This window comes from Papio anubis, chromosome 12 (genome assembly GCF_008728515.1).
Source record: "Papio anubis isolate 15944 chromosome 12, Panubis1.0, whole genome shotgun sequence".
Classification (NCBI taxonomy): domain Eukaryota; kingdom Metazoa; phylum Chordata; class Mammalia; order Primates; family Cercopithecidae; genus Papio; species Papio anubis.
In genome coordinates, this window is record NC_044987.1 from 56,077,802 (window position 1) to 56,105,559 (window position 27,758).

General features: G+C 49.2%; 1 protein-coding gene across 5 annotated transcripts; it reads left to right on the top strand.

Annotated features, from left to right (window-relative positions):
* The first annotated feature begins 9 nt into the window (after positions 1–9).
* KCTD21 (potassium channel tetramerization domain containing 21) lies at positions 10–16,643 on the top strand. 5 transcript variants are annotated; one of them, XM_017948800.3, is made up of 3 exons: positions 218–252; positions 8,314–8,545; positions 13,293–16,643. In XM_017948800.3, exons 2-3 carry the CDS (start codon positions 8,401–8,403, stop codon positions 14,102–14,104), a joined length of 957 nt encoding a protein of 318 aa, XP_017804289.1. In that variant the 5' UTR covers positions 218–252; positions 8,314–8,400; the 3' UTR covers positions 14,105–16,643. The 5 variants fall into 5 exon arrangements, with proteins under 5 accessions (XP_003910519.1, XP_017804289.1, XP_009185256.1 ...); XM_009186990.4 differs by lacking the exon at positions 218–252 and adding an exon at positions 7,631–7,672; XM_003910470.4 differs by lacking the exon at positions 8,314–8,545 and having other exon boundaries at positions 10–252.
* The last annotated feature ends 11,115 nt before the right edge of the window (positions 16,644–27,758 follow it).

A 27,758-nucleotide genomic window follows, 5' to 3' on the forward strand; every position in this document is an offset into this window, starting at 1 on the left:
TTTAAGGCCAGCCAGCCGGACACCGGCGGGGACGAGGCGGGGCGCAGAGCAACTCGCAGCAATGCCTCCTGGGAGATGGAGTTCGCTCTCGACGCAACGAGCTGCGAGGAGCCCAGAGAGAACTACCAGTCCCGGAAGGCGGCGCGCGGACCCCGGACCGCCACGCCCCTGGGCTGGGCTCCGACCCTCCGCCCTCCTCGCAAAGCTGCGCTGGCCGGTTGCGGAGGGGAGGCTGCAGAGCGAGGGCAGGAGGTGGGTGCGGCGCGGCCGGGGTCGCGGGGCTCGGGGACTACTGGCAAGGGTACGTGGGCCCACTGGGCACCTGTCTTACCATGAGACTAATCTATCCCAGCCTCGCCATTCCCATCTGTGAAATGGGGATGGCAGTGCCTGTGGCTGCGGGGGAGGGGACGCGTTTCGGCGCTGGGTGAGCCGAAGGGGGCAGAGCTCTTAGAGGGGTGGGGCTGGTGGGAGGAGCTAGGGCGGATGGTGATAGTCGGAGAAGCCCGGATAATGAGGGTCGGGACTGTGGGAGGAGTCCTTGGTGGGTGGGACAAGGAGGGGCGGGGTATCTGGGTCGGGGTGGGGCACTTGTCAGGTCGGAGTCGGGGCTCTAGAACTGGGGAGTGGGTGCGGAAAAAGCCGATGAGGCCAGCCTGGGTGGGACTGGTGAAGGAAGGGCGGAGACACAGATGACAGGGAACTCGCCCCGGTCTGGAGAGCCCTGGGCCGGCAGGGCTGTGGCGGCGTGGGCAAAACCTGTGATGCATAGAACACTTCCCTTTACTGACTGGAAATAGAGTCCATCCCCGAGCTCAGTGTGGCACACCCGTGATCTCCTTGACCTCTTACGCCATGGAAAGTAGAGGCGTCACCATAGCAGTTGACAGGTGAGGAATGTGAGGCTCAGAAGGGACTTGCCTAAAACCACTCAGGACTCCTTACTTCAAATACCTTGCTTTTTTCCCTGCACTCGGGGAGGCAGGGGTTTAGCTTGGCATGGCAGGCAGGAAAGAAAGAAAAGTTTTGATGCCCTGACCTTCGCAAATTTTCTGGCAGGACCAGTCCCCCCAACCCTTCCGAATGGCAGCCTGTAAGGCAGCCCTCGTATGGTACTGTGAGGATGAAATGAGATGGATTTGAAAGCACAGTGTTTATAACTTACTGTTTGGAGGAGACGGTAGGAAGAGAGCAGTTTGAAATGGGGTGCTGGTGCCTGAGGAAAAGCACAAGTTGAAGCGTGAGAGTGAGCTGAGAAGGTGAAGGAAAGTTCTGGAAGGGGTTAGGGGATGGTAGTGGTGGTTGGAGGTCTACGCCAGGTGAAAGAATACCTTGCCATGCCAGATTCTGTGGTGTCCTTCTTCCAGCCCACCTCTCTCTCCTCCTGCCTTTTGCGCAACTCATTCTGGGGTCCTTGTGTCTAAAGCACCTTTTCTCTCCCTACCTATGGGTTGTGATGGTAATAGAGCAGCCTACGGGCTTCTTAGAGATATGGACTGGGCAAGACAATTATAGATGCAGCTGTCTGATGTGGGGTGATCAGGAAGGGGAGGTGAAGAAAGGGTAGTCGTCCTGAGGGCTTCAAGGCAGAGTCCTTTCCCCGTGGGGTAAGGTGGGGAAGTCTCCGACTTACTGGAAGACACAGTAGTCACTCTGAGCATTGTCTTTCTTGAAATTTACCCAGCCACTTGCTATCCATTCCCTTACGTAGTGGAAACTCTTGCATTTACTCCCAAGTAATCACCTTGGCCTTGTCACATGCCTTTAGATTTCAGATTGAAAATTCAAGAGAGCATTTCAAAATTAGAAAGTTTTAAAAATCCAGGTGGGGAAAATGGATCTGACTAAACAGGAGAGAAATTTCTTCCTCTTTCCCTATTCTGCATGCTTCTGTGGATATAGAAAGGGGCATCCCCAGCCCCAGCAGGGGAGCCAGGCATCCATTTACTTAAGTAAAGTTGGCGGTGGTAAGGGGTTAGAATAAAATTCTCCGGAGATGCAGAGAAGGAATGAATTCCAGCTGAGAGACCTGGCCGATGCATGGGATTTGTCTTCAAGGTCCAGGCAGAGGGGATGGCAGATGCCAAATTGCAGAAGTTGAAGAGGGCCTGGTATGGTTGGTCTGTAAAGTAGGTATGTAATAGTATCTACTTCATCTGTGAGACTGAGATTAACATGTATAAAGTACCTAGCACGGTAATAACTGCTCAATAAATGTTAGCCATTATTATTACTGTTGTAGTGTTTGTTATTGTTACAATCATCATCTGCCCAGGAACGTGCCTAGGGCTGCACAGCTAGTAAGGGGCAGGGGATGATTCAAATACAAACCCAAGTAATACCGAATACCTTGCATGGTCTGCGCCTACCCCACACAGCCTCTCCAGTTCTTTTTTTTCTTTTCTTTTTTTTTTTTTCTTTTGAGACAGGGTCTTGCTCTATTGCCCGAGCTGGAGTGCACTGGCGTGATCTCGGCTCACTGCAGCCTGACCTCCCAGGCTCAAGCAATCGAACTTTTTTTTTCTCTGTAGAAACGAGGTCTCATTATGGTGTCCAGGGTGGTCTCTCAAACTCCTGAACTCAAACGATCCTCCCACCTGGGCCGTCCAAGTGCTGGGATTACAGGCATGAGCCACTGCGCCTGGCCTCTCTCCAGTTCTTTCTGCCCATCCTTGACATTTCTGAGGCCCAGGAGTGGCCTTTGTCAACATTCACAGTGAGTCATGACAGGAGTTTCTTTCCTGCTGGGGTACAGAGATTCTGGGTTCATGACGAGGCAGGAAAAACAAGGCCTGAACAGCCATCTTCTCCCAGGCAGAATCACAGCACAGAAGATAGGCAGGCCTCGCCAGGCACAGTGGCTCACGCCTGTAATCCCAGCACTTTGGGAGGCCGAGGTGGGTGAATCACTTGAGGTCAGGAGCTTGAGACCAGCCTGGCCAACATGGTGAAACCCTGTCTCTACTAAAAATACAAGAATTAGACAGGCGTGTGGCACGCTTCTGTAATCCCAGCTATTCAGGAGGCTGAGGCAGAAGAATCGCTTGAACCTGGGAGGTGGAGGTCACAGTGAGCCGAGATCATGCCACTGAACTCCAGCCTGGGTGGCAGAGTGAAACTCCATCTCAAAAAAAAAAAAAAAAAAATGGCCTAGTGGTGTGGTTTCTGTGGGTAGTGGGTCTATCCAGACTACCCACCCGGACTTAGATTCTAACTCCTCCACCACTTAGCCCTGGTTGGCATCCTCACCCTTCAAAATTCAGCAACACTTGGGAAGGAAAATTACGAACTTTTCACACTTCTAAGTAGTAGTAGTAAATCTGTAACTTACTAAGTCTGGCTATTTATTGGGGTCTGGCACTGTGACTGTAACTTTACATCTATTGGCCCTATGAAGGAAGTATTCTTCTCCCTTCTTTTAAAATACAAATATTTTTAAAATTTTCAAGCTTACATTAAAGCTTAAAGTACAACCCTTAACCTAGATACGCCAATTCACAATTTGCCAATTGTGCTTTTACACAAACACACACTTTTTGGGCCAAATTGTTTAAAAGTAAGTTACAGACATGTTTATTGACGTTTGACCCCTAAATTCTTCAACATGTATCCCTGATAAGGACATTCTACTACATAACCATAATACATTATGCGTTATAAGCAAGAAGTCAGTATTACCCAATGTAATAGTTATTAAAAATTTTCTGCCAGGTGCAATGGGTCATGCCTGTAACCCCAGCACTTTGGGAGGCCAAGGCGGACAGATTGCTTGAGCCCAGGAGTTCAAGACCAGCCTGGGCAACATAGTGAAACCCCATCTCTACAAAAACTACAAAATTTAGCAGGATGTAGTAGCATGCACCTGTAGTCCCAGCTACTTGGGAAGATCACCTGAGCCTGGGGATGTCAAGGCTGCAATGAACCATGATTGCGCCACTGCACTCCAGCCTGGGTGACGGAGTAAGACCCTGTCTCAAAAAAGAAAAAAAAATATAATTGCCCAAAAATACCTTATATAGTTTCTGGTTTTTAAAATCAGATCCAGTCAAGATGTACATATTGCATTTTATTATATCTCTTTTATCAACTCATTTAATCTAAATAGAGCCCCTTGGCATGGTGGCTTATGTCTGTAATCCCAACATTTTGGGAGGCCAAGACGGGCGGATCACTTGAGGTCAGGAGTTTGAGACCAGCCTGGCCAACATGGTGAAACCCCATCTCAACTAAAAATACAAAAATTAGCCGGACATGGTGGTGCGTGCCTATACTCCCAGCTACTCTGGAGGCTGAGGCAGGAGATGCTTGTACCTGGGAGATGGAGGTTGCAGTGAGCCGAGATTGTGCCACTGCACTCCAGCCTGGGCAACAGAGTGTGACTGTATCTCAAATAAGTAAATAAATAAATAGAGCTTCTCCACCTATTTAAATATGTTTGATTGGTTTATCAATGATTAGATTCGGGTTAGATTTGAGTTTTTGGCAATATGTGTACTTACTGCATGTCAGGAGGATATGATGTCAGGGTCTTAGTATCCATGAATGCTACATTTGATTATTAGGTAAGATCATGGCAACCTGATCTCTCTATCGTAAGGGTACATTTTTCTCTCTTACAATTAATAGGTAATCTGTGAAGTGATTCTCTGAGTCTGTTATAATTATGTGTTCCTGATAACCTTTCACACCACATCCCTGGATCATCCTTGCTTGAATAGCAACACTGAGGGTTGCAAATTGGTAATTTTCTAATTCTACCATTCCTTCTGTGTTTATTAGCTAGTATTCTTTTTTATAGAATAAATTTTCCCTGTCTCTATCTTTCTCACTCCCATCTTCTCACCCTCTCTTTGGGGAATAACATTATGGACTTCTGTTTTTTGTTTGTTTGTTTTTGAGACAGAGTCTCACTCTGTTGCCCAGGCTGGAGTGCAGTGGTGTGATCTTGGCTCACTGCAACCTCCACTTCCCAGGTTCAAGCGATTCTCCTGCCTCAGTCTCCCAAGTAGCTGGGATAACAGGCACGTGTCACCCCGCCCAGCTATTTTTTTGTGTTTTTAGTAGAGATGAGGTTTTGCCATGTTAGCCAGGCTGGTCTTCCAACTCCTGACGTCAGGTGATCCGCCTGCCTCGGCCTCCCAAAGTGCTGAGATTACAGGCATAAGCTACCGCACCCATCCTGGACTCTTTGTTTTTTTTCTTTGTTTGTTTGTTTGTTTTTAAATCACTGGTTTATATGAACTCACCTTGAACTTTTCCTGTAAAAGTTCAGGAATCATCAGTTTCTCCAGGAAGCCCTGGTTTCTTTTAGAAGAGATGATGACATTCAGAAACAAAGATCCAGGGCTAGGTGTGTTTATTGCTACTGGGTGTCATTTCTAGGCTCTCTGAGTGAGCACAGCTAGGAAATGATGGATAGGTGATTGACTGATAGATGATAGATGGACAATTTTCATTACTCAGTACGTTTATTGTTACAACAGCTAGTCCCCACCGACAGGATTGCATGGTAAGTCATTTCACTATGGAAGTAATGCTGATTATGGAAGTAATGCTGATTATGGAAGTGGACAGTAATGTAGGAAAAAAGGAAGCTGCACAGAAAAGAGCCTTTGCCTACTCCAGGTCGCCATGAGTATACAGGCTGTTGGCTAGGCCCTCTGTGGCTGGGTTCAGCTTCCTGCCGAAGACCTCTAAAGGACTGGTTCTCTGAAGGGTGTCCAAACCAGAACTTCCCAGACGCCATGACTCTGAGATCAAGAATGCACATGAAGTCCTGGGCAAGGGATTCACACTCTTTGGGTCTGCTTTAGGTTGTCTTTGAAATAAAGACAATGTGATCAGTCCTGCCTGGGTCCCAGAGTTGTAAGGATCAATATATTTATCAATAGGTTTATTTTTAAACATTGCTAGTTGTGTCTCTTCACATTTGTTACCAAATTCCTTCTCTTCTCATTGTTTTAAAACCACGGAGTGAAATGTCATTGCTTTATAATCTGGTTTTAATACATTGTGCTAAGATGTCTTATTCAAATATTCTTTCAGGTTATCAGTCATCAGTGCTTCCAGATTAAAATTTTAATTATTTAAATCTTTTTTGAAAAATACTATTGAGATTTGGATTAGGACAACATAACAACTATAATTAATTGGGGGGTGGGCGGGCTTTGGAATAAGGCCTGGCTCTGTCACCCAAACCAGAGTGCAGTGGCACAATCTTGGCTCACTGCAACCTCCACCTACTGGGACAAAATCAATTATTAAAATAGAAGAAGTTCCTATAGCTATTATCACTAGGGAAATTACAATGTTTTTAACCCTGGCCAACAGCTGGGTACAAATCTAAAATGTATATTGCTTATTATATCACAGTATCACACAACCCCTCCCCCGAGTGCGAGGCGGTGACTATGCAGACGTGAGGCATGCAGTTGCTCTCAGCCCACAAACTAGGCAGTGGTTCCCAAAAAAATTGTTTTGTCACCCACAGTATGAAGATACCATGATCCAGTTCATGGACACACAACTGAAACAAAAGGTTCACAACAATATATAATTGGTCACGACCCACTTAACTGTATTGATGTCGTGACTTGCCAGTAGGTCACAACCTTCATTTTTTTCCTGTTTATGGAGGTAAAACTTACGTATGGTAAAATTTACCCCCTTTTTTTTTTTTTTTTTTTTAATTGAGACACAGGTCTCACTATGTTTTCCAGGCTGGTCTTGAACTCCTGGGCTCAAGTGACCCTCCTGCCTTGGCCTCTCAAAGTACTGGGATTATAGGCATGAACCACCACAGCTGGCCAAAATTCACCCTTTTAGATGTGTACAGTTACATGAATTTTGACAGCCTTTATAAAGACATTTGACCACCACCACATCATATTACTTTGGTGCCAACCTAATAGAATATTCCCATCACTCCAAAATATGCCTTGTGTTTCTTTGTAGCCAGTCTTTTCTCTCCAACCCAGCCCCGGGAATTCGGTTAATCTGATTTCTGTCTTTATAGTTTTGCCTTTGCCAGTATGTTATACAAATAGAATCATGCACCATGTAACCTTCTGAGGCTGACTTCTTTCACTTGATATAATGCTTTTGAAATTCAGGTATGTGGTAATGTCTTTTAGTAGTTCCTATATATTGCTGAGTTGTATTCTATTGTATGGATGTACTACAATTTGTTTATCTGTTTACATTTTAGTTGTTTCTGAGTTTGGGCAGTTATGAATAAGCTGCCATAAACATTCACATATGAGTCTTTGCATGGACATATGTCTCCATTTCTATAGCTGAAATATCTAGGAGCAGGGTCATTGCGTCATGGGATAATTGTATGCTGTATTAGTCCGTTCTCAGACTGCTAATAATGACATACCCGAGACTGGGTAATTTATAAAGGAAAGAGGTTTAATTGATTCACAGTTCCACAGGACTAGGAAGGCCTCAGGAAACTTAAAATAATGGCAGAAGGGGAAGCAAACATGTCCTTCTTCACATGGCAGCAGCAAGGAGAAGTGCCAAGCAAAGGGGAAACCCCTTATAAAACCATCAGATCTCTTAAGAACTCACTCGCTATCACAAGAACAGCATGAGGAAAACCACCCCAATGATTCAATCATCTCCACCTAGTCCTGCCCTTGACACATGGGGATTATTACAATTCAAGGTGAGACTTGGGTGGGGACACAGCCAAACCATACCATATGCCAAATTATTTTCAACAGTGGTTACCATTTGCCAGCAGTGTATGAGGTTTCCATTGTTCTGTGTACTCACCTTCATTTGGCATTGTCAGTTTTCATATGAGCCACTGTAATAGGTGTATAGTAGCATGTAATTGTGATTTCAATTTTCATACTGTAATGACTAATGATATTGACCATCTTTTCATGTGATTGTCGTCATCTACATATCTTCTTTGCTGGAGTATTTGTTAGATCTTTTGTCTGGTTGTTTTTTTTTTTTTTAAGTAGAGATAGGGTTTCGCCATGTTGGCCAGGCTGTTCTTGAACTCCTGGCCACAAGTGATCTGCCCGCCTCAGCCTCCCAAAGTGCTGAGATTACAGGCATGAGCCACTGCACCCAGCTTTGTCAGTTTTTTAATTGGGATATTTTCTTACTGAGTTACTGAGTTTTGAGAGTTCTTTATATATTCTGGTTAACAATCCTTTATCAGATAGGTGTTTTGCAAATATTTTCTCCGTGTCTTATTCTTTCATTTCCTTAACAGTGTCTTTTGAAGAGCAGACGTTTTTTATTTGGATGAAGTCTAGTTTATTGATGTTTTTAATGGTTTGTCCCTTTTAGGTCCTATCCAAGAAATCTTCGCCTAATCCACAGTTGCAAAGATTTTCTCCTAGAAGTTGTGTAGTTTTAAATTTTATATTTAGGTCTATGATCTGTTTTGAGTTTATTTTTCATATATGGCATAAGAGATGGACCAAGGTTCTTTTTTCCCCATATGGATGTCCACTGATCTGCATTTTGATAGAGCCAGAGAAGAAGGCCATGTGCAAAGCAGATCACTGCAGATGGAATGGTGAGTGCTGCCAGAGGGGGTTGTGCAGGGCACCAGGAAGCCCTGAGAGGAGAGCTGTTAACCTGCTGGAGATTGGGGACAGCCATAGAGAGGTGATGACTCCTAGGCTGGGCCTGAAAGGTAGGCAGCAGAGAGAAGGTAGACAAGGGTGGTCTAGGGACAGCAAAGGCAGGGCAGGTGACAGCATGAAGGAGACTGACTCAGTGGTGTCCGGAGTGCGTGGAGGAGGGCAGGGTTAGGCATGAGAGGGGAAGAGGAAAGTGGTTTGGGCAGGGCCGGTGCTTCAGGGAGGTCTGCAGTCCAGAAAGGAAGGTAGACAGAAGGCAGGGAGCCGAGTGAGGATGTAGGGGTGAAGGGGGCAGGGATGAGGCCTGAGCTCTGGGAGTAGCTATAGGGATGGGTTCAAGGAGACAGTCAAGACAGCCTGTAGGGCTGGAGTCGGGGCTGCCTCCCTCAGGCAGTTGGGTGGCTGAGAAGAGTTCACAGCAGAGTTAGGGGCAGAGGAATGCACAGGTGAGGCTTCTGGTACCTGTGTTACTGGTGGAGGGTCTTGACTATGAGTTGTCCAGGTCCTTGGCATTTTGAACAAAGTAGCAGAGGGGCTGGACGTGGTAACCCCCACACTTTGGGAGGCCTAGATGGGCGGATCAGTTGAGGTCAGTCCAAGACCACCCTGGCCAACATAGTGAAATCTGTCTCTACTAAAAATAATAATAATAAAAAGAGTAGCAGGGGAATGAAATGCAGGAACGAAGCAGCGAAAGCAGGAATTAAAGTGAGAAAGCACTCCACAGGGTAGGAGTGAGCCGGAGCAAGGAACTCAAAGGCCCAGTTACAAAGTTCTCTGGGCTTTAAGTACCCCATTTGAGGGTCTTATCAGCTACCCCTTATCTGGACGAAGGATTTAGTCTGTGGCTAATTAAAGGCTGAAGTGAATGGGCACCCTATGCAGATAGAGGGATGGTCCCAATCTAAGGCCCCCTCCCTTTCCATCTGAGACATGGTGGAGTGGGAGGGTTGCTGGGAGAGAAGCGTTTTGATCCTTTGTCACCCAGCTGGGGAGATGGGGTTTTTCCTCTTGGTTCAGCTTTAGGAATTTGGTGTTAATTGGCCTTAGGGTCCCTGCCCCCAGACCCAGGGTTTTCCTTTTGATCCAGCTTTGAGAAGTCAGCAGAATTGGCCTCAGATTGTTTGCCCCCAGACCTTGGTGTTTTCTCTTTCATGAAGTTAGCACAAATTGGCCCGGTTCCGTGTCTCCAGACCCTGTTCTCGTGCCTCGCTTGCAGAATATCCAGGTGGGGGTGGCCAGGAGGCAGCTGGGAAGCCATGGGGGGCTGAGTCTCAGCGGTGTTAGTTCCCGCTACCTGACTGCAAACCTCCGCCGACTCATGAAGCTCCCCTTGTGTCGTGTCATTGTGCCTTTTGTAGCAGGGCCGTAGATTTGTGATGATGGACACTGTGGCCTTGTGACTAGAAAATAGGGGCTTAGACCAGGCACGATGGCTCACGCCTATAATCCCAACACTTGGGGAGGCCAAGGCAGACAGATCACAAGGTCAAGAGATCGAAACCATCCTGGCCAACACGGTGAAATCCCATCTCTACTAAAAATACAAAAATAAATTAGCCAGGTGTGGTGGTGTGCGCCTGTAATCACAGCTACTTGGGAGGCTGAGGCAGGAGTATCGCTTGAATTCTGGGAGGCAGAGGTGGTAGTGAGCTGAGATCACACCACTGCACTGTAGCCTGGTGCCAGCGAGACTCTGTCTCAAAAAAAAAAAAAAAAAAGAAGGGCTTGGAGGACTGAGCTCTGTGACTCAATAGGTAAGGGGAGATTACCACAGAGAGCTTCCTATACTCGGAGCAGGAGACCTGCCTGCTAGCCAGCGTCTGCCCTGACTGCCTGTACAACTGTGCTGCTCTCCCCAGACAAATGACTGGGAGCCATGACATCATCGGGGGCACAGGAAAGCAGGTGCTCTGCTGCTTTTGCAAGCAGAGAAATAGGAGTTTGGGCACCTATCCAGGGGTCCCAGGGAATGCCCTGTTGCTCCTGACCTCCCCTGCCTGTAATGCTCTGAGTACTTCAGCACTAACGCATGGAAGAGATAAGGGTCTGTGGACCATGGAACTGTCCATGTCCTCTCTGACACCTGCTCCTTTTCCTGCCATGGAGTTGAACCACTTCACAGAGCCTGGGCCTGAAACCCAGTGTTGGCAGGGGGGTGTTTGTTTTCGAGGAGAAAGACTGAAACTAGAACATGCACATTTCTATCCAGAAAGAATAAAAAGAGGGCAACAGGGAAGAAGATTCTAGACTAAGTAAAGGGGACCCACTCCTGGGTCCAGCTCCTGCCTGGGCCCTCTGGAGACAGAATTGGCCAGATTCAGCCCTGAGTCACAGCACCCTCCCCAGTTGCTGCCTGGCAGTCAGTCTCCACAGCAGCAGCCACGCCCCCAGTGGCGGCTCGCCCACACCTCTGTGGGACCTCCCCACCGTCTCACAGCCCATCTGCTCCAGGCTTCTACTGACAATTTTATATTTCACATGGGCTCATTTCTCCTCAAACACTCCAGATGGGGAATGCCTTTCTACAATATCAAAGTGCCCTGTTAGACTGGGGAGGACTCATGAGGAGACATACCCCCGCCCCCGCCAGAGAGTCGAGCATGGCAGCCGAATATCTCACACTGGCATGGCCCCCATCCTCTGGAGAAAGGAGGCCTCAGTGCAGTCAGCCTCTTCGGGAGGCAGAAATGTTCAGAAGTTCTCGCCACCCCTGCTGGGTAACTTTGGGGAGGTGCCTCCTCAAACCTCTGTTTCTCCATCTAGACAGTAAGCATGCTTGGCAGGATGGGTTTTTGTTTATTTGTTTTTTGAGACCAGGTCTCACTCTGTCTCCCAGGCTGGAGTACTGTGGCGTAATCACGGCTCACTGCAGCCTCGACCTGCCAGACTCAAGCGATCCTCCCACCTTAGCCTCCCAAGTAGCTAGGACTACAGGTACTTGCCACCACACCCTGCTTTGTTGTTGTTGTTGTTGTTGTTGTAGTAGAGACAGGGTTTCGCCATGTTGGCCAGACTGGTCTCGAACTCCTGAGCTCGCCTTGGCCTCCCAAAGTGCTGGGATTACAGGTGTGAGCCACTGTGTCTGCCAGCCAGATAGTTTTTGATGGACCAAGGTTCATTCCCAATGGTCTCCCACATCTTCTACCTGTCTTGTCACTGTGCCTTCATTCTCTCTTGTCTCCTCTACCAGCACAGGCTCTTCTGGGGGTAATCCTGGGGCAGTTCCTGTTGGCATCCCTACCTGCCATGTCGGGGAAGGATGACTGAGTCTGTCCACAGGCTGGCTCTGGGGATGGTATAGTGTTGGAAGCTGCAACTGAGATCTCCTGTTTTCTAGAACATGTGGTGAAGGAGATGCGCCAGCCATAGATGCTGACAGCTGGGAGATCGGGGGGCTTTGTTAAGGAGTGGATAGGTTACCTTCAGGAGGGTGCTCTGACAGAGTCCTGCATTTGCACTGACCTTGCAGCCAGTTTCAGAGAAGCTTGGGGTGTTATGACAGCAAAGGACAGGCCACCAGGAGCCAAGAGCATTTTCATGGCAAGGCAAGTCAGCATGGGAGCAGTGAAAGTCTAGAAAGGATTGTCATTTGCAGTCCAGACAGCTGAATGACCTAATGTGGGCCTTGAAGATAGATGGAAATGACACTAATCATGGCCATTCGTTGTCAAATCTTTGAGAGAAAAATAATTAAATTCAGCAGTGTCATTGGTACAGAAGGAGGAGCACTGAGCCTGGATGCATAAATCTCAGACCATTTGTTGAGTACTTAGAACATACCGATCTTTGGCTAGTAAGCATTTACACATTTTTCTTTCATATAAAGGAAACTGAGTTTGAATCCTGGCGAGGCACTTCGCCTTTCTGAGCTTGAGGAATGAATCCTGGCACAGTTTTCCTCATCTGCACGACAGGGATGGATGATTATATTGTCTATGTCAAAAGATAATACAACTTTTCTTTTTTTGAGACAGAGTTTCACTCTTGTTGCCCAGCCTGGAGTGCAATGGCGCAGTCTCAGCTCACTGCAACCTCCACCCCCTGAGTTCAAACGATTCTCCTGCCTCAGCCTCCTGAACAGCTGGGATTACAGGTGCCCGCCACCATGCCCAGCTAATTTTTGTATTTTTAGTAGAGATGGGGTTTCACCGTGTTGGTCAGTCTGATCTTGAACTCCTGACCTCAGGTGATCCACCCACCTCAGCCTCCCTAAGTGCTGGGATTACAGGCGTGAGCCACCGTGCCCAGCTGATACAACTATTATGCAAGCAAATATATGTATAAACACGTAGCATAGCTTTCAGTCCAGGCACGTTTTCCTTTCTTTCTTTAGACCAGTGGTTCTCTATTCTAACTGAACATTTAGAATCACTAAGGGAACTCTTTCAAAAAACCAGTGCTGGGGCAGTATTCCAGACCAATTAGAACAGAACATCGGCAGGGGGACCCAGGCTTTAGGGGTCCTTTCCTTTCTTTTCCTGTTTCCTTTTCCCTTTCTCCTTTCTCCCTAGTGAAGCTAATGTACTTTGCACAGTGTTAACAATTATCACCCATTCATCAGGTATTAATTCATTTCAATCCCAAGGGCATAGGCTTGATGTACAATAAGGAGTTAAGGACTGTGAGTTCTCAGATGAGGTTTGGTTATAGTCATTTCTCACTTGTCACCCTCTCCAGGGCCACTTCCAGCAACCCAGTCTCCTGCCATGTCCGACCCCATCACGCTGAACGTCGGGGGGAAGCTCTATACAACCTCATTGGCAACCCTGACCAGCTTCCCTGACTCCATGCTAGGCGCCATGTTCAGTGGGAAGATGCCCACCAAGAGGGACAGCCAGGGCAACTGCTTCATTGACCGTGACGGCAAAGTGTTCCGCTATATCCTCAACTTCCTGCGGACCTCCCACCTTGACCTGCCCGAGGACTTCCAGGAGATGGGCCTGCTCCGCAGGGAGGCCGACTTCTACCAGGTGCAGCCCCTGATTGAGGCCCTGCAGGAGAAGGAAGTGGAGCTCTCCAAGGCCGAGAAGAATGCTATGCTCAACATCACACTGAACCAGCATGTGCAGACGGTCCACTTCACTGTGCGCGAGGCGCCCCAGATCTACAGCCTCTCCTCCTCCAGCATGGAGGTCTTCAACGCCAACATCTTCAGCACCTCCTGCCTCTTCCTCAAACTCCTTGGCTCTAAGCTCTACTACTGCTCCAATGGCAATCTCTCCTCCATCACCAGCCACTTGCAGGACCCCAACCACCTGACTCTGGACTGGGTGGCCAATGTGGAGGGCCTGCCAGAGGAGGAGTACACCAAGCAGAACCTCAAGAGGCTCTGGGTGGTGCCTGCCAACAAGCAGATCAACAGCTTCCAGGTCTTCGTGGAGGAGGTACTGAAAATCGCTCTGAGCGATGGCTTCTGCATCGATTCTTCTCACCCACATGCTCTGGATTTTATGAACAATAAGATTATTCGATTAATACGGTACAGGTAAAAGGACCCCAACAGCATTGGAGACGGGGAGTCCCAAGAAGCTCATGTCAGCCAGGTCTTGGAGGGCATCTCGCCAGTGGTGCGAGGCAGGGGACTGTACTAATCTGTATTAATTGTGTAGCAGGACTTGATTCCCCCCATGATGAAGTCCACCTTTTGGAATCCATTGTCCTCTGAACAGAACCACCTTTTTTCTTGCCATTTTGAGCTGCAGATGGGCTATTGTGACAAGTGAAGAGTCAGCTGATGTGTACTAAAGGAGGCCACAGGAGGATTTTCCAGCCGGGACAAAGGAGTGGCGGCTTTCTCCTGGGCTCCACCCGTCTGTACCACTAGCCAGTACCGCATTTATCCATCTGTAAGAAGGCCCTGCTGGAGAGGATGGGATGAGAACAAGAGGCTACCTCTAGTTAACCAGGACATAAAGTCCCCAGCAGTTCCTGTCACACCTGCCCCTCCCTCCCTAGGGTGCATCGATAATTGTGAATGTTTGCCCAGGGGTGACCGTGTTTGGCTGGCTTGGAATGCCATGCATTCTCAGAGCCCTGTTAGTGTCCCCTCTTGGGGGACAGAGATGAGGTGTGGCAGGGTCTAGAGGAATGAGTGTCCAGGCAGGGTTCAGAAGGTAGGAATGTGCCTCTTGATGGGGCTGAATCAAGGGATTCCTGGCTTCAGAAAGGGTCTGCTATCTCTGCAAAGATGTGCAAGAGTCTGGAGCCAGTGTAATGAAAGGCGCTTCCAAATCCAGTCTGTCGCCTGACTTTTGTCATTGTTTTCCCAAAAATTTGAGGTATCATTGAAATAGGTCATTTTAAACAAATATATTATGGATTCTCAGGGTTAGAAATAATTCGATGATTATTTCTCCCTCCCCCACCCCTAGAACACCCCAGCACATCTGAGGATGAGCGCCTCTCCCTGGGTACCAGCAAGTGATCACCTTGGCCTGCTTGCATACCTCAGCTCATAGGTAGTGCGCCATCCCCAAGGCAGCTCCTGCCATGGTTGGACGGTGCTATTAGAAAGTTCTTCCCTATATTGAGCCAAAATCTGTTCTGCCACTTGCTGGATCTTGGTGGCAGACCTTCGCTTTCACCCAGTTACATATCTTTGCTTTCAAAATAGTCACCTTGAGAGGCCAGAAATTTTTCTGAAAACATTATTACTCAGAATTCAGATTCCCCTCTGGGATCTGTCTTCAGAATCAAAGTTAGCTCTTTTCTATCCCCTGTAAGTCGTCCCCTTTTGTTATAGCTTCATCTTGTTTGTGACCCTCACTTCACCCACCTTCCCCACAAGCTATGGCTCCATACGCCTTTTGACCATTTTCTGTTGGAAGAGGAAGATTCGCGGCCCCTGAGGAGATCCGGAGGAAAGAGACAGGGTCTCCGAGCATGCTGTGCAGCAAGGAGCCCAGGAGTGGTGTGGACCATAATAGTGCCCTTAGGGTAAATGTGTGGCCCCTAAGACCCTGCCCTCAGGAAGGCGGCCTTCCCCTGCAGTCCTGTGTCCTACCCCTGGGTCTCCATGGGGTGCCATCCAGGGCAAGCAACCCAAGCACTGCTTCCCACCGGGTGATGAGCTGTGCAGGCCTCCAAACTGCACGTCATGATTCATCCCTAAAGTGAGTTTGGCCTTGAGAGTCCCAGGGTCCTCCCCCCGGGCAGGGGTCCTCAGACAAAGCCAAGGAAGCCTGGTGACACAGGCACCCATGGGAGGTGGGCCCAGAAAGGGGCTTCCCGTAGATAAGCCCTGTGAGTAGGGAGCTTGTACACTGGGCCATGGGCAGAGCCAGCTCCCTTGAGCAGTAAAGGCCCTTTCCCCCCTAAATGGGACCCAGGAGTCTCTCTGACAGCTTTTCTGCCAGGCGCAGTGGCTCATGCCTGTAATCCCAACACTGGGAGGCTGAGGCGGGAAGATCACCTGAGGTCAGGAGTTCAAGACCAGCCTGGCCAACATGGTGAAACCCCACCTCTGCTAAAAATACAAAAATTAGCTGGGCATGGTGGCAGGCGCCTATAACCCCAGCTATTTGGGAGGCTGATGCAGGAGAATCTCTTGAACCCAGATAGCAGAAGTTGCAGTGAGCTGAGAGTGTGCCATTGCACTCCAGCCTGGACGGCAGAGTGAGACTCCATCCCAAAAACAAACAGCTGTCCCAGGCCAAGAGTACTTGGGAAAGCCCCTCATGGAGAACCCAGTTTAGACCAAGTAGCAAAAGCTGTGGCCACAACAAAACAATGTGAGGAAGAAATCTTACAAATCACCACTGCCCTTTTTCCTTTTCCATAAAACTGTCCATCTTTTCGGTGCTCCCTAATCCAAGCAGCTTGACTTTAGAGAAATTGCAGAAGCAGTGAAGCCTCTAACATGCTGTGTGACTTTATGTAAGTCACTCACCTCACTGAGCCACCTCCATTTCTTCATCTGTGAAATGGGCATAACAGTAATACATAACCCTACCTACCTCACAGGGCTGTTGTGAGGATCAAATGAAATAATGTACGTGAGAATACAGTATAAATGATAAAGGACTGTTATTCTTTTGTGTCTGCTTACAACGGGGAAAAACACTGGTCTTGAGTCACAGTGACTTGGGTTTGAATCCAGAGCTCCCAGGCTCTGTAACCTTGGACAAGTCACTGAACGTCTCTGATTTGCTTCCTCATCAGGCAACAACCCCTTCCAGGGTTATGCAACTTAAACGAGCTGGTGTCTCTGAAAATTCCGAGCTAGGCCTGGCACCCAGGAGCTCAGTGCTCTTGCAGGAGGTAGTCAGGGTGGACTCTTGGCGGGGGCTAGGAGTTCCAGGAGAGTAGTTTAACAAGCCCTTACGGAGCACTTGCTGTGTCAGTCCTGAGGACGGGAACAGCCACGAATAAGCTCAGCTAAGTTCAGCCTGGAGAAAGTTTAGAGCTTCACACAGCGTGCTGTGGGAACTCAGGGAAAGGGCTCAGTTCTCAGAAGGAGGCTTGTGGATGGCCAAGGTGGGCCTCTGAGGGTAGGTCAGCCTTAACAGAATAAGCAAGAGAGCGCCATGGGCACAGGGAACAGCAGGAGCAGAGCTGGCAGCCAGGCAGGAAGGGCAAGCAAGGGCGGGTGTGCATTCACACCGCCGCTGCACTAGGGGCGGGAGGGGGCACGCAGTGCAATCTCATTGACTGCATCCAGGTTAGGTGAGCTCGGCCTTCTGCTTGGCAAAAATGTGAGAAAGATGGAGAACAAATGCGCAGCAGTGATGGCAGCACCATCGGTGGACAGGTGAGTCTGAGTGCGAATTGTGAGCAGGGATGTGCTGCTTGTGAGCCCCTCACTGTCCTGGGTGAGACCCTGTGGCGATCTCACCTGGACTCAGTTTACCCTTTTATGCCGCCAAGGGCTCCATCCCAGCTGAAGGAGCAACGCCGGGAACACAACACTTGTCAGCTCTCAGTTCCTGCCCTAGGTGTGGTCCCATGCATGCCGAGGGACAATTAGAATGGGTGCCTGAGGGAACCCTAAGCACCCACTGGTGTGACTACTTCATGAGGACCACCACCAAACAGGCCTTGCGTGCTTGAAGGCCAGCAGCAGGCACCACTCTGTGACCTCATGCCCTTAGCACCTCCAAAAGCCCTCCACCGTATTAAGAAGGGCCTAGCCTCATGACCCTGGTCTGCCTTTGGGCCAGAGCTCCCAGTGCAGGGGTGGCCAAGGTCCCCACTTGCCCATACCTCAGAATGTGCAGCCTAGGATGCAGCCACTCTGTGTAAACTGCAGCCTAAATCACACAGCATTTGTCTAACCACCCGTTTATTCACTCCAAATTTCCAGCTTCCTTTTACAAATTACTCTTAAAACAGTCTGACTGGGAGGCCGAGGCAGGCAGATCACGAGGTCAAGAGATCAAGACCATCGGCCGGGCGCGGTGGCTCAAGCCTGTAATCCCAGCACTTTGGGAGGCCGAGACGGGCGGATCACGAGGTCAGGAGATCAAGACCATCCTGGCTAACACGGTGAAACCCCGTCTCTATTAAGAAATACAAAAAACTAGCCGGGCGAGGTGGCGGGTGCCTGTAGTCCCAGCTACTCGGGAGGCTGAGGCCGGAGAATGGCGTGAACCCGGGAGGCAGAGCTTGCAGTGAGCTGAGATCCGGCCACTGCACTCCAGCCCGGGAGACAGAGCGAGACTCCGTCTCAGAAAAAAAAAAAAAAAAAAAAAAAAGAGATCAAGACCATCCTAGCCAACATGGTGAAACCCCATCTCTACCAAAAATACAAAAATTAGCCAGGTGCGGTGGCAGGCGCCTGTAATCCCAGCTACTTGGGAGGCTGAGACAGGAGAATAGCTTGAACCCGGAAGGCAGAGGTTGCGGTGAGCCCAGATCGCACGACTGCCCTTCAGCCTAGCAACAGAGTAAGACTCCATCTCAAAAAAACAAACAACAACAACAAAATCATCAGGCTAGGTGTAATCACCTGTAATCCCAGGTGTTTACAGATCAGACCTGTAATCCCAGCACTTTGGGAGGCCAGGGCAGGCGGATCACTTGAGGTCAGGAGTTCAAGACCAGCCTAATGAACATAGTGAAACCCTGTCTCTACTAAAAACACAAAAATAGGCCAAGCATGGTGGTGCATGCCTGTAATCCCAGCTACTTGGGAGGCTGAGGCACAAGAATTGCTTGAACCCAGGAAGTGGAGATTGCAGTGAATCGAGATCACACCACTGCACTCCAGCCTGGGCCACAAAGCAAGAATGTCTAAAAATAAAAATAAAAAAACATCAGTCTGTCATTAGTGGGGGCTTAGCCAAGGTCAGTCCTGGGCCAGTTTCTTGGCCCAAGAAATTTCAGCCCATCCCCTTCCTGAATTGCAGTCTCTCCACACTGACCGCCTACATCTGCCTGTGTCCCAGGGGGCTCTGGGCTGATGGGGGTGGGTGGCTGGCTGGGAAACGAGGCCTGTGATCAGCTCCGGGAGCAAAACAACCTTGATAACAGGCCCATCAAAGGGAGGGACGGGACTCTGGCAGCTCCGTCTGCCCAGACAGCCTGGTGACCTCAGTCTGCTTCAGAACCTTCGGGACAGTGTGGCACCAACCGAGCTGTGGAAACAGTCCAGTGACACACTCACCCCAGTCTGAGGCACAGAGACCAATGGGGGCTCACTGAGCAACTCATGGCACCCAGGACCCCACCTGACACAAAGGACAGCAAAACAAGCTTTGAGGCAGGGCTGCCTGGCTCTAACACTCATGAAGAAGTGCACGCTCAGCCTGCTCTATCTGACCCTCTCCACTTGTTTTCCTGGTCCCGTTTCCTGCCAAATTCCCTGCCACTCCCACCATCCCACCACCAAAACACAGGGCACAACCTTTGTCAACATTTCCAGGTTAGTTGGCAGCCCCAGAGTGTTGCAGCCCATTCACTTCCTTACGCCAAGTCCCTCTCCAAAGCCTGGGTTCCCCTTTACCAAAGAGTTGGGCAAAGGCCTTGTTGAGCCACATTTGAAATCCCTAGAGATCCTGCCAGCTAAAAGCAAAGGTTAATGTGTTATGATATGGGTACCCCTCCCCAGCCCTAATCAGTTCACTTTATACATCCTATGTTGGATTTGTTTACTCGACACCCTTTTGCTTGACACCTTGTATTAAGTTGCCAAGTGCCTTCACATCCACAGTTTCCTTTCACGGAACCACAGGATATGTCTTGCCATCCCACACTTGTCTGGGCCTCCCTTTACCACTCTGTCTTCACAGCTCATCCTTCAACACTGTGTAAGCCCTGCCTCCTTAACTCTACCCAGTAGAGTCAGTCCCAGCCCAGGCTGTGCCATCCTATACCTGGTGAGGACTTTCATCATCACACGGCACTTGTTCACAGCTAGTGCTGCACTGGTAAACAAAGCCCTGATCTGTAGTATGATAGTATGGGCCAATTTCATCTAAATATCATCACCATCGTCAGTTTCAAATAAATACCGTCAGCCAGGTGCAGTGGCTCACACCTGTAATCCCAGCACTTTGGGAGGCCAAGCCGGGTGGATCACCTGAGGTTGGGAGTTCAAGACCAGCCTGACCAACATGGAGAAACCCTGTCTCTACTTTAAAAAAAAAAAAAAAAAAAAAGCCAGGTGTGGTGGTGCATGCCTGTAATCCCAGCTACTTGGGAGGCTGAGGCAGGAGAATCACTTGAACCTGGGAGGTGGAGGTTGCAGTGAGCCAAGATCATGCCATTGAACTCCAACCTGGGCAACAAGAGTGATACTCTGTCTCAAAAAATAAATAAATAAAATAAAATAAATACTGTCACCACTGTCAGTTTCAAGCCACTAATGGGATGTCACCACCAACCTGGAAGACAGACACAGAAGCGGCTCTGGAGAGCAGCTAGGATGAGCAGCTCCAGCCCCCCACCATCTTTCTGGCTGATCCACATGCTGGTAAGGGCAGGGGCTCTGTCGTGCCAGACTAGGGACTGGCCCCTAGCATCTTCTCCTGCCCCTTCATTCTGTGACACTAACCTGTGAACATAATGCTTACAGATGGAGTGGTCCTGTGATTTCTGTATTTTCCAGTGTGAACTGCTGGACTGTACAAGCACTGCTGGGCATAAAATGACCAGCAAAGTGGAGTCACTCAGATGGCATGTCACACCACTGACATGCCCACGAGTGTAGATGGAAAGCTTTTGTGGGGGGAGGCTCACTATCCTGAAACATGATGCTTACCACCTCCTTAGAAGACAAGCCAGGTTAGACAAACCGAACCACCCTGCCCCCAAACCCCAGCCCCACCATTCCTGAGCAGAGACAGGCTCTCCATGACCGCCCCATGTCCTGACCTAAGACAGTATAGAGAAGACAAGAGACTAGGTCACCAAGACCCCCTGAGCCTCACATGTCCAGGCATATTCCCTCTGCTGCCTTCTTGTATCCCTTAACGAGCTGACCCACATCACATAGCGAAGGGGGACCCCTCTCCTAAGTTAGCTGACCAGGCTGAATTTGTAACCATAAAAATAAAAAACTAACCATTTACCTCTTCGAGTGCTGTCTCCCAAGGTTGCTAAAAGCAGGCCTCTGGCATTCCTGACAAGAACCAGACCAGGTGCAGTTGGCTGAAGACAAGATGGACTCCAGCATTGACCTTTCACCAAGTTTTCCTCATTATAATCATATCGTAATACTAAAAATCACACCCAGGGCTGGAGATTTAACGCGCTAATGAGACATATGCATGAGAAACACATGGTCAAACTGCGCAGGTGCTAAAAGTTCCCCATCTCTATGTGCCTACATGCCACTCCTTTTTTTCTTGCCTCAGCTACCTTAAAATGACAAGAGCCAAGTCCTTCCAGGAGCTAGCACCAGGATCCCTTTCCCGTACAATGCTCCCGTGTGTTGCTCCAGCTGCAAGCCTATGAAACCTTGCCTGAGTAAAACTTTTGTTTTGGCCTGGTGTTTTTTTTTTTTTTTTTTTTTTGAGACAGAATCTTGCTTTGTCACCTGGCTGGACTGTAGTGGTATGATCTCAACTCATTGCAACCTCCACCTCCAGGGTTCAGGCGATTCTCCTGCCTCAGCCTCCAGAGTAGTTGGGACTACAGTCGCATGCCATCACACCTGGCTAATTTTTATATTTTTAGTAGAGACAGGGTTTCACCATGTTAGCTAAGCTGGTCTCAAACTCCTGACTTCAGGTGATCCATCCGCCTTGGCCTCCCAAAGTGCTGGTATTACAGGCGTGAGCCACCGCGCCCAGTAGGTGTTAATTTCTATTTACATGAGAGCCAAAAACTAGAGCTCCAAGCTGGGCTAACAAAGTCACTCCCGCTGCTTGGAGTGCCCCACTGATATAGGAGTTAAAAAGAAATCACTTAGGCAGACAGTAAGGGTATGGGAGTCCTTGGTGAGGCTTTTCTTTGTAATGAAAAGTAGCCCAAAATCATTTTCTACCAAATAGCAGCCTGTAAAATCGTGCTGCAGACATAGACAAACAAGCTGGGAGCTTGCACAGCTCAGTGTGTGCAGGAACTAGGGACTAGACACGTTCAAGGCAGCAGCTCCATCATCCCGTCTCTGCCAGTCACGTGTATGGTAAGGAGCAGACAAGATGGCACCGGCCAAGGAGAGTTCATTTGCTTCATAAGATTAGGGTGGGGCAACCAGCCTTCCTCGCCACACCTGATCAAAACAATCTGTGAGCCCTACATAAATCAGACACCGCCTCCTCCAGCTGGACTATAAAGTCTGGTGTAGGCCGGGCGCGGTGGCTCAAGCCTGTAATCCCAGCACTTTGGGAGGCCGAGACGGGTGGATCATGAGGTCAGGAGATCGAGACCATCCTGGCTAACCCGGTGAAACCCCGTCTCTACTAAAAAATACAAAAAACTAGCTGGGCGAGGTGGCAGGCGCCTGTAGTCCCAGCTACTCGGGAGGCTGAGGCAGGAGAATGGCATGAACCCGAGAGGCGGAGCTTGCAGTGAGCCGAGATCCGGCCACTGCATTCCAGCCTGGGCGACAGAGTGAGACTCCGTCTCAAAAAAAAAAAAAAAAAAAAAAAAAGTCTGGTGTATCCACCAACAGCCAGTCTTTTCCACTCAGAGACCCCTCTCTCTATATAGAAAGAGCTGTTTCACTTTCTCTTCTCTTCCGCTTATTAAAACTCTGCTCCTAAACTCCTCATGTGTGCCCGTGTCCTAAATTTTCCTGGCGTGAGAAGACAAACCCCAGGGTATATACCCGAGACAACGTAGACCCTTCACCACCCTCTTCTCTCCAATGACCCACACCCTGTCCATCCACAGTGGTCACCCTTCCCACCTGCCCTCTCCCTAGCCCTTCACCCTGGGGTCTTCCGGTGCCCACAGGTTGGCATCTCCCTGGGTCTGAGAAACAGAGCTCATCATCACATGTTCTGTTTACAGACTGAGTGCTTGTGTCCCTATGATATCCCTGAATTGAAACCTAACCCCCAATGTGATGATATTTGGAGGGATAGGATTTGAGAGGTAGTTAGGTCATGAGAGTGGAACCCTCATGAATGGGATTTGTTCCTACAAAAGGGACCCCAGGGCTGGGCACGGTGGTGCACACCTGTAATCCTAGCACTTTGGGAGGCCGAGGTGGGTGGATCACCTGAGGTCAGGAGTTTGAGACCAGCCTAACATGGTGAAACCCCATCTGTACTAAATACAAAAAAAAAAAAAAAAATTAGCTGAGCATGGTGGCGTATGCCTGTAATCCCAATTACTCGGGAGGCTGAGGCAGAAGAATCACTTGAATCAGGGAGGTGGAGGTTGCAGTGAGCCGAGATCGTGCCATTGCACTCCAGCCTGGGCAACAGAGTGAGAATCTGTCTCAAAAAAAAAAAAAACCCCACTCACGCCTGTAATCCCACCTCTTAGGGAAGCCAAGTTGGGCGGATCACCTGAGGTTAGGAGTTCCAGACCAGCCTGACCAACATGGAGAAACTGCATCTCTACTAAAAATACAAAATTAGCCAGGTGTGGTGGCGCACACCTGTAATCCCAGCTACTCAGAAGGCTGAGGCAGGATAATCGCTTGAACCCGGGAGGCAGAGGTTGGAGTGAGCCAAGGTCACACCATTGCACTCTAGCCTGGGCAACAAGAGTGAAACTCCGTCTCAAAAAAAAAGGAGCCCCAGAGGGTTCCCTTTCCCTTTCTACCCCATGAGGACACAGGGAAGACAGACAGCTATGTATGAGGCAGGAAACAAGGTTTCACCAGACATCAAATCTGCCTGTCCCTGATCTTGGACTTGGACTTCCCAGCCTCCACAACTGTGAGAAATACATTTCTGCTACCCAGTTTATGGCATTTTGTTATAGCAGCCTGAATGGACCAAGACATTCAAAAATACTGTTAAGCACCTGCCATGTGCCAGGCCCAGGGCAAGGCTCTGGGAAATCAAATACAAACCCCGAACATTCCTCCCCTGGGAACTCTGGTGGGGGTGAGGAGCAGATAAACAAATTCCAATATGGTGGTCAGTGCTAAGTGGGAAGTCCGCTCCAGGCAGACTGGACCACAGAGATAGGATGGCCAGCTTTAGCAACAGTGCCTCAATGGACACAGCTCTTTACAGTTTACAAAGCACTTTACTTCCTTTTCTTCATTTCATCCTCCTAACAGGGCTCTGAGAGAAGATGCACAGGAGGTATTTTTTTCCATAGATGAGAAACTAGGGTTCATGGAGGTGGTCACATTAGGTGTAAGTATAGTGCCTGGCACATGGTAGGCCTTGGCTGATATTAAATTGAATTAAATATCATTTAATTCAAGTTAAATGACCTGGTTGAGGCAAGAACCCAGCCTGAATCCTCCCTTGGGATTATTTCCACTCAACTGTGAGGTCAAGGACAGAACCAGGCTTCCCAGTGCCAAGACTATGACCCAGGCTTTCCACTGTTGCACCAGGCGACCCTGAGCAAATCACTTCACTGTCCTCAGCCTGAGATCTCCCTCGGCAAAATGCGCAAGGTATTGTTGGGCTCTACCAGCTAGAAGTCTCTTCTAGCCAGAGCTGAAAGGAAGCATCATCCTCCTATCCGGGGAGATATGCAAACAGAGACCAAAAAATCCCTTGATGGGGCTGCCATGGAGGCTTCAGACTAAGGACTGGTCCCCAGCATCTTCTCCCATCCCTTCATCCTGTGACACGAACCTGTGAACATAATGCTCACTGATGGAGCAGTCCCTTGATTTCTGTATTTTCTAGTGTGAACTGCTGGACTGTATTAAGAGCTGCTGGGTACAAAATGACCAGGCAAAGTGGAGTCACTCAGATGGCATGTCACACCACTGACATGCCCATGAGTGTAGATGGAAAGCTTTTGTGAGGGGGAGGCTCACTCCCCTAAAACATGGTGCTCCCCACCTCCTTAGAAGACAAGCCAGGTTAGACAAGCTGAGCTACCCTGCACCCCACCCCTGGCCCCACCATTCCTGAGCAGAGAGAGGCTCTTCCTTACTTGGTTGCTAAGCGAGGGGGATGTTGTAGAAGCCGGTCAGAATGTGACATTCACAGGCTAATTTTTGGCATAGAATCTGAGAATGCTGTGCTAGAAGGAAACTTCTGACCGACCATCCAAGGTGAAGAGGAAAGAGAACTGGCTTTGGGTCAGGCAGAGCAGGTCCAAACCCTGGCCCTGCCTTGGTAAGCAGCATCATCTTTCTCAGTCTCCCTGACTGCATCCCTGAACCTGGAATAAAAATGCCTGCGTTACCCATCACATATGGTGATGATGAGGATTAAAGGAGACACAGCATGGAAAATGCTTGGCTGCCTCCTCTCTGCTCTCTTCACTCCTTGCTTTCCACACTGAACAGAGCTCTCCTGGAGCTGGGGCTACATCTCACCCTGTATACCCCCAGCCTTCAGCATACCACCTGGAAGGGGAGGCCCCCAGTTCACATTCGTTGGATGAGTAACTGAACTCCACTGCTTTACCCAAGAGGAAACAGGTCCAGGGAGGCAGAGGGACATGGCCCAGTCCACAACCAGGGAGGGAAAAGCCAAAACCGAACCCTGGGACCCCTGACTCCAAGCCCTCTCTCTCACACACACCATCTTGTGCATGCAACGTTTGGCAAAGCCCTCTTAGCACTTTTATTTACTTATTGAGACAGGGTCTCATTCTGTCTCCTTCTCCTCCTCCTCCTCCTCCTCCTCCTCCCTTCCTTCTTCTCCTCCTCCTCCTCCTCCGTCGTCTTCTCCTTCTCCTTCTCCTTCTTCTTTTTGTAGAGATAAGGTTTCACCATATTGCCCAGGCTGGTCTTGAACTGCTGAGCTCCAGTGATCCACCCACCTTGGAGGGATTATGGGCATAAGCCACCGTGCCTGGCCCCTCTTTGCACTTTGGAGCCTTTCTTCTTTCAACTTCCTGGTTGGTGAGCAGCAGCTTTAGAGCAAGAACCCAGGTCTGTCAGATGCCCAAGTGATGGGCTTATTTTACAAGGCCCACCAAAAAGCTCAAGTGGGGCCTATGCAGCTTTTGGGATCTGTTTCCCAGCCATGGATTTAGCCAGTTTTCCAAGTGAGGAGCCTCGATTGGGATGATGCTTCACCATTCCACTTCCCTGTGTGGACGCTGATACTGGATAGCAGCCAGCATCTGAGGCCCCAGGCACATGGCCTGCCCGCCCCTCCACCTCAGTGGATCCTCACTGCCAAAAACTAAGAAACAGGATCTACTGTCTTTCATCAATTCTAAGACACAACACGTATTTTTTTCAAATTTCAGCATTTCTGAGATCAGGGTGAGACTTAACAATTGATGGTGTCTTACAATTACAATTTATAGTATTTATTCTTATGTGGTATTAATAGAACATAAAACAAACTTGTGTCTTGAAATTGTCTGGGATGAAATGCAGTCCAGTATTGGCCAGCTGGGCAGTGTCACTGCAGGTCTGTTCACTGTTCCCCCTAGGCTACTTAGACCCCAGAAGTTTATTTCCTTCTGAGCTCACTGTCCCTTATTTCACCAATAGCAAAAATAGAACCACAAAGCCAGCCATCTGCAAGCCGAGGAGAGAGGCCCTCACTAGACACCAATCCTGCCAACACCTTGATCTCACACTCCTAGCCTCCAGAACTATGTGAAATAGATTTCTGCTGTTTGAGCCACCCAGGCTGTGGCGCTTTGTTACAGCAGCCCTAGCAAACTAATCCAGTGAGGAAGCTGAGGCACAGAGAGGTAGAACAATGAGGAAGGGGCTAAGGGGGATTTTGCACCCAGGCTGTTGGCTCCATAGCCCGTGCTCCAAACCATGACCCCCACCACAGAGGAGGCGTCACGGCTCCAGCCCAAAGCAGTGCCACTGCTCAAGGGCACTCCCGCTTCCCAGCACCCGGGTAGGCCTGCCCACCCTAGATGGATTCCTGGCTGCTCCTCTGCCTCAAATTTCTCCAGCTGGAGTATGGACTACAAAACCAGGATGGGCCTGGGACAGAGGAGAAGATGGACCACGATGGTGGGGCAGAGAAAACACACACACACACACACACACACACAAACACACACACAGCGCCCTTGTATCCAGGGTTCTTGGCTCCTAGAGCACTGCTCTTTCTGCCTCTTCACATTACCTTTCTGCCTCTTTCACCAAGGCAACCCCATAGTCTGATGCTCAGCCCTGGTATGAATCTTGCCATTAAAAATCCGGTGCTGGGTTACAACTACCACTGGCCAGGCACCATCAGGATCGTTGTGTGTATCATCTCATTTAATCTTGACAACAATCTGAGAGGTCACAATCATAACAGTCATTGACAAGTGAAGATACTGAGGCCTAAATGGATTAAATGGTCCAGGGAGTGAAGCCAGAATGTGGCAGAGCTAATATTCGAAACCAAGTCTGTCTCATGCAGAGGCCCAGAGCTACCAAGTTGCACAGCTCCAGGGGCTCCATTCAAACAAAATAATAGCATACGATATGACTGGTGCTCCCAGGAGCTGTGCAGCCCCCAGCCCTGCAAAATTCCTCTTCTCCCAACCTCCTAGTGTTCCTAATCTAGGGATGTAGAAGCTAGTTCCTGAGTCTCCATGGGGAAGGCACTGTTCAGCCCTGGGGGCCTAAGCCTATCCTTTTAGGTGGCGTCACCTACTAGGGAAGATGGGCAAGTAAACAATTTCAACATAGACCAG

Coding starts and splice junctions, on each gene's coding strand:
- KCTD21 (XM_017948800.3), top strand. CDS start 8,401: ATGATCTGTTTTGAGTTTATTTTTCATATATGGCATAAGAGATGGACC. Junction 8,546..13,292: donor AGATCACTGCAGATGGAATG/GTGAGTGCTGCC, acceptor CACCCTCTCCAG/GGCCACTTCCAGCAACCCAG.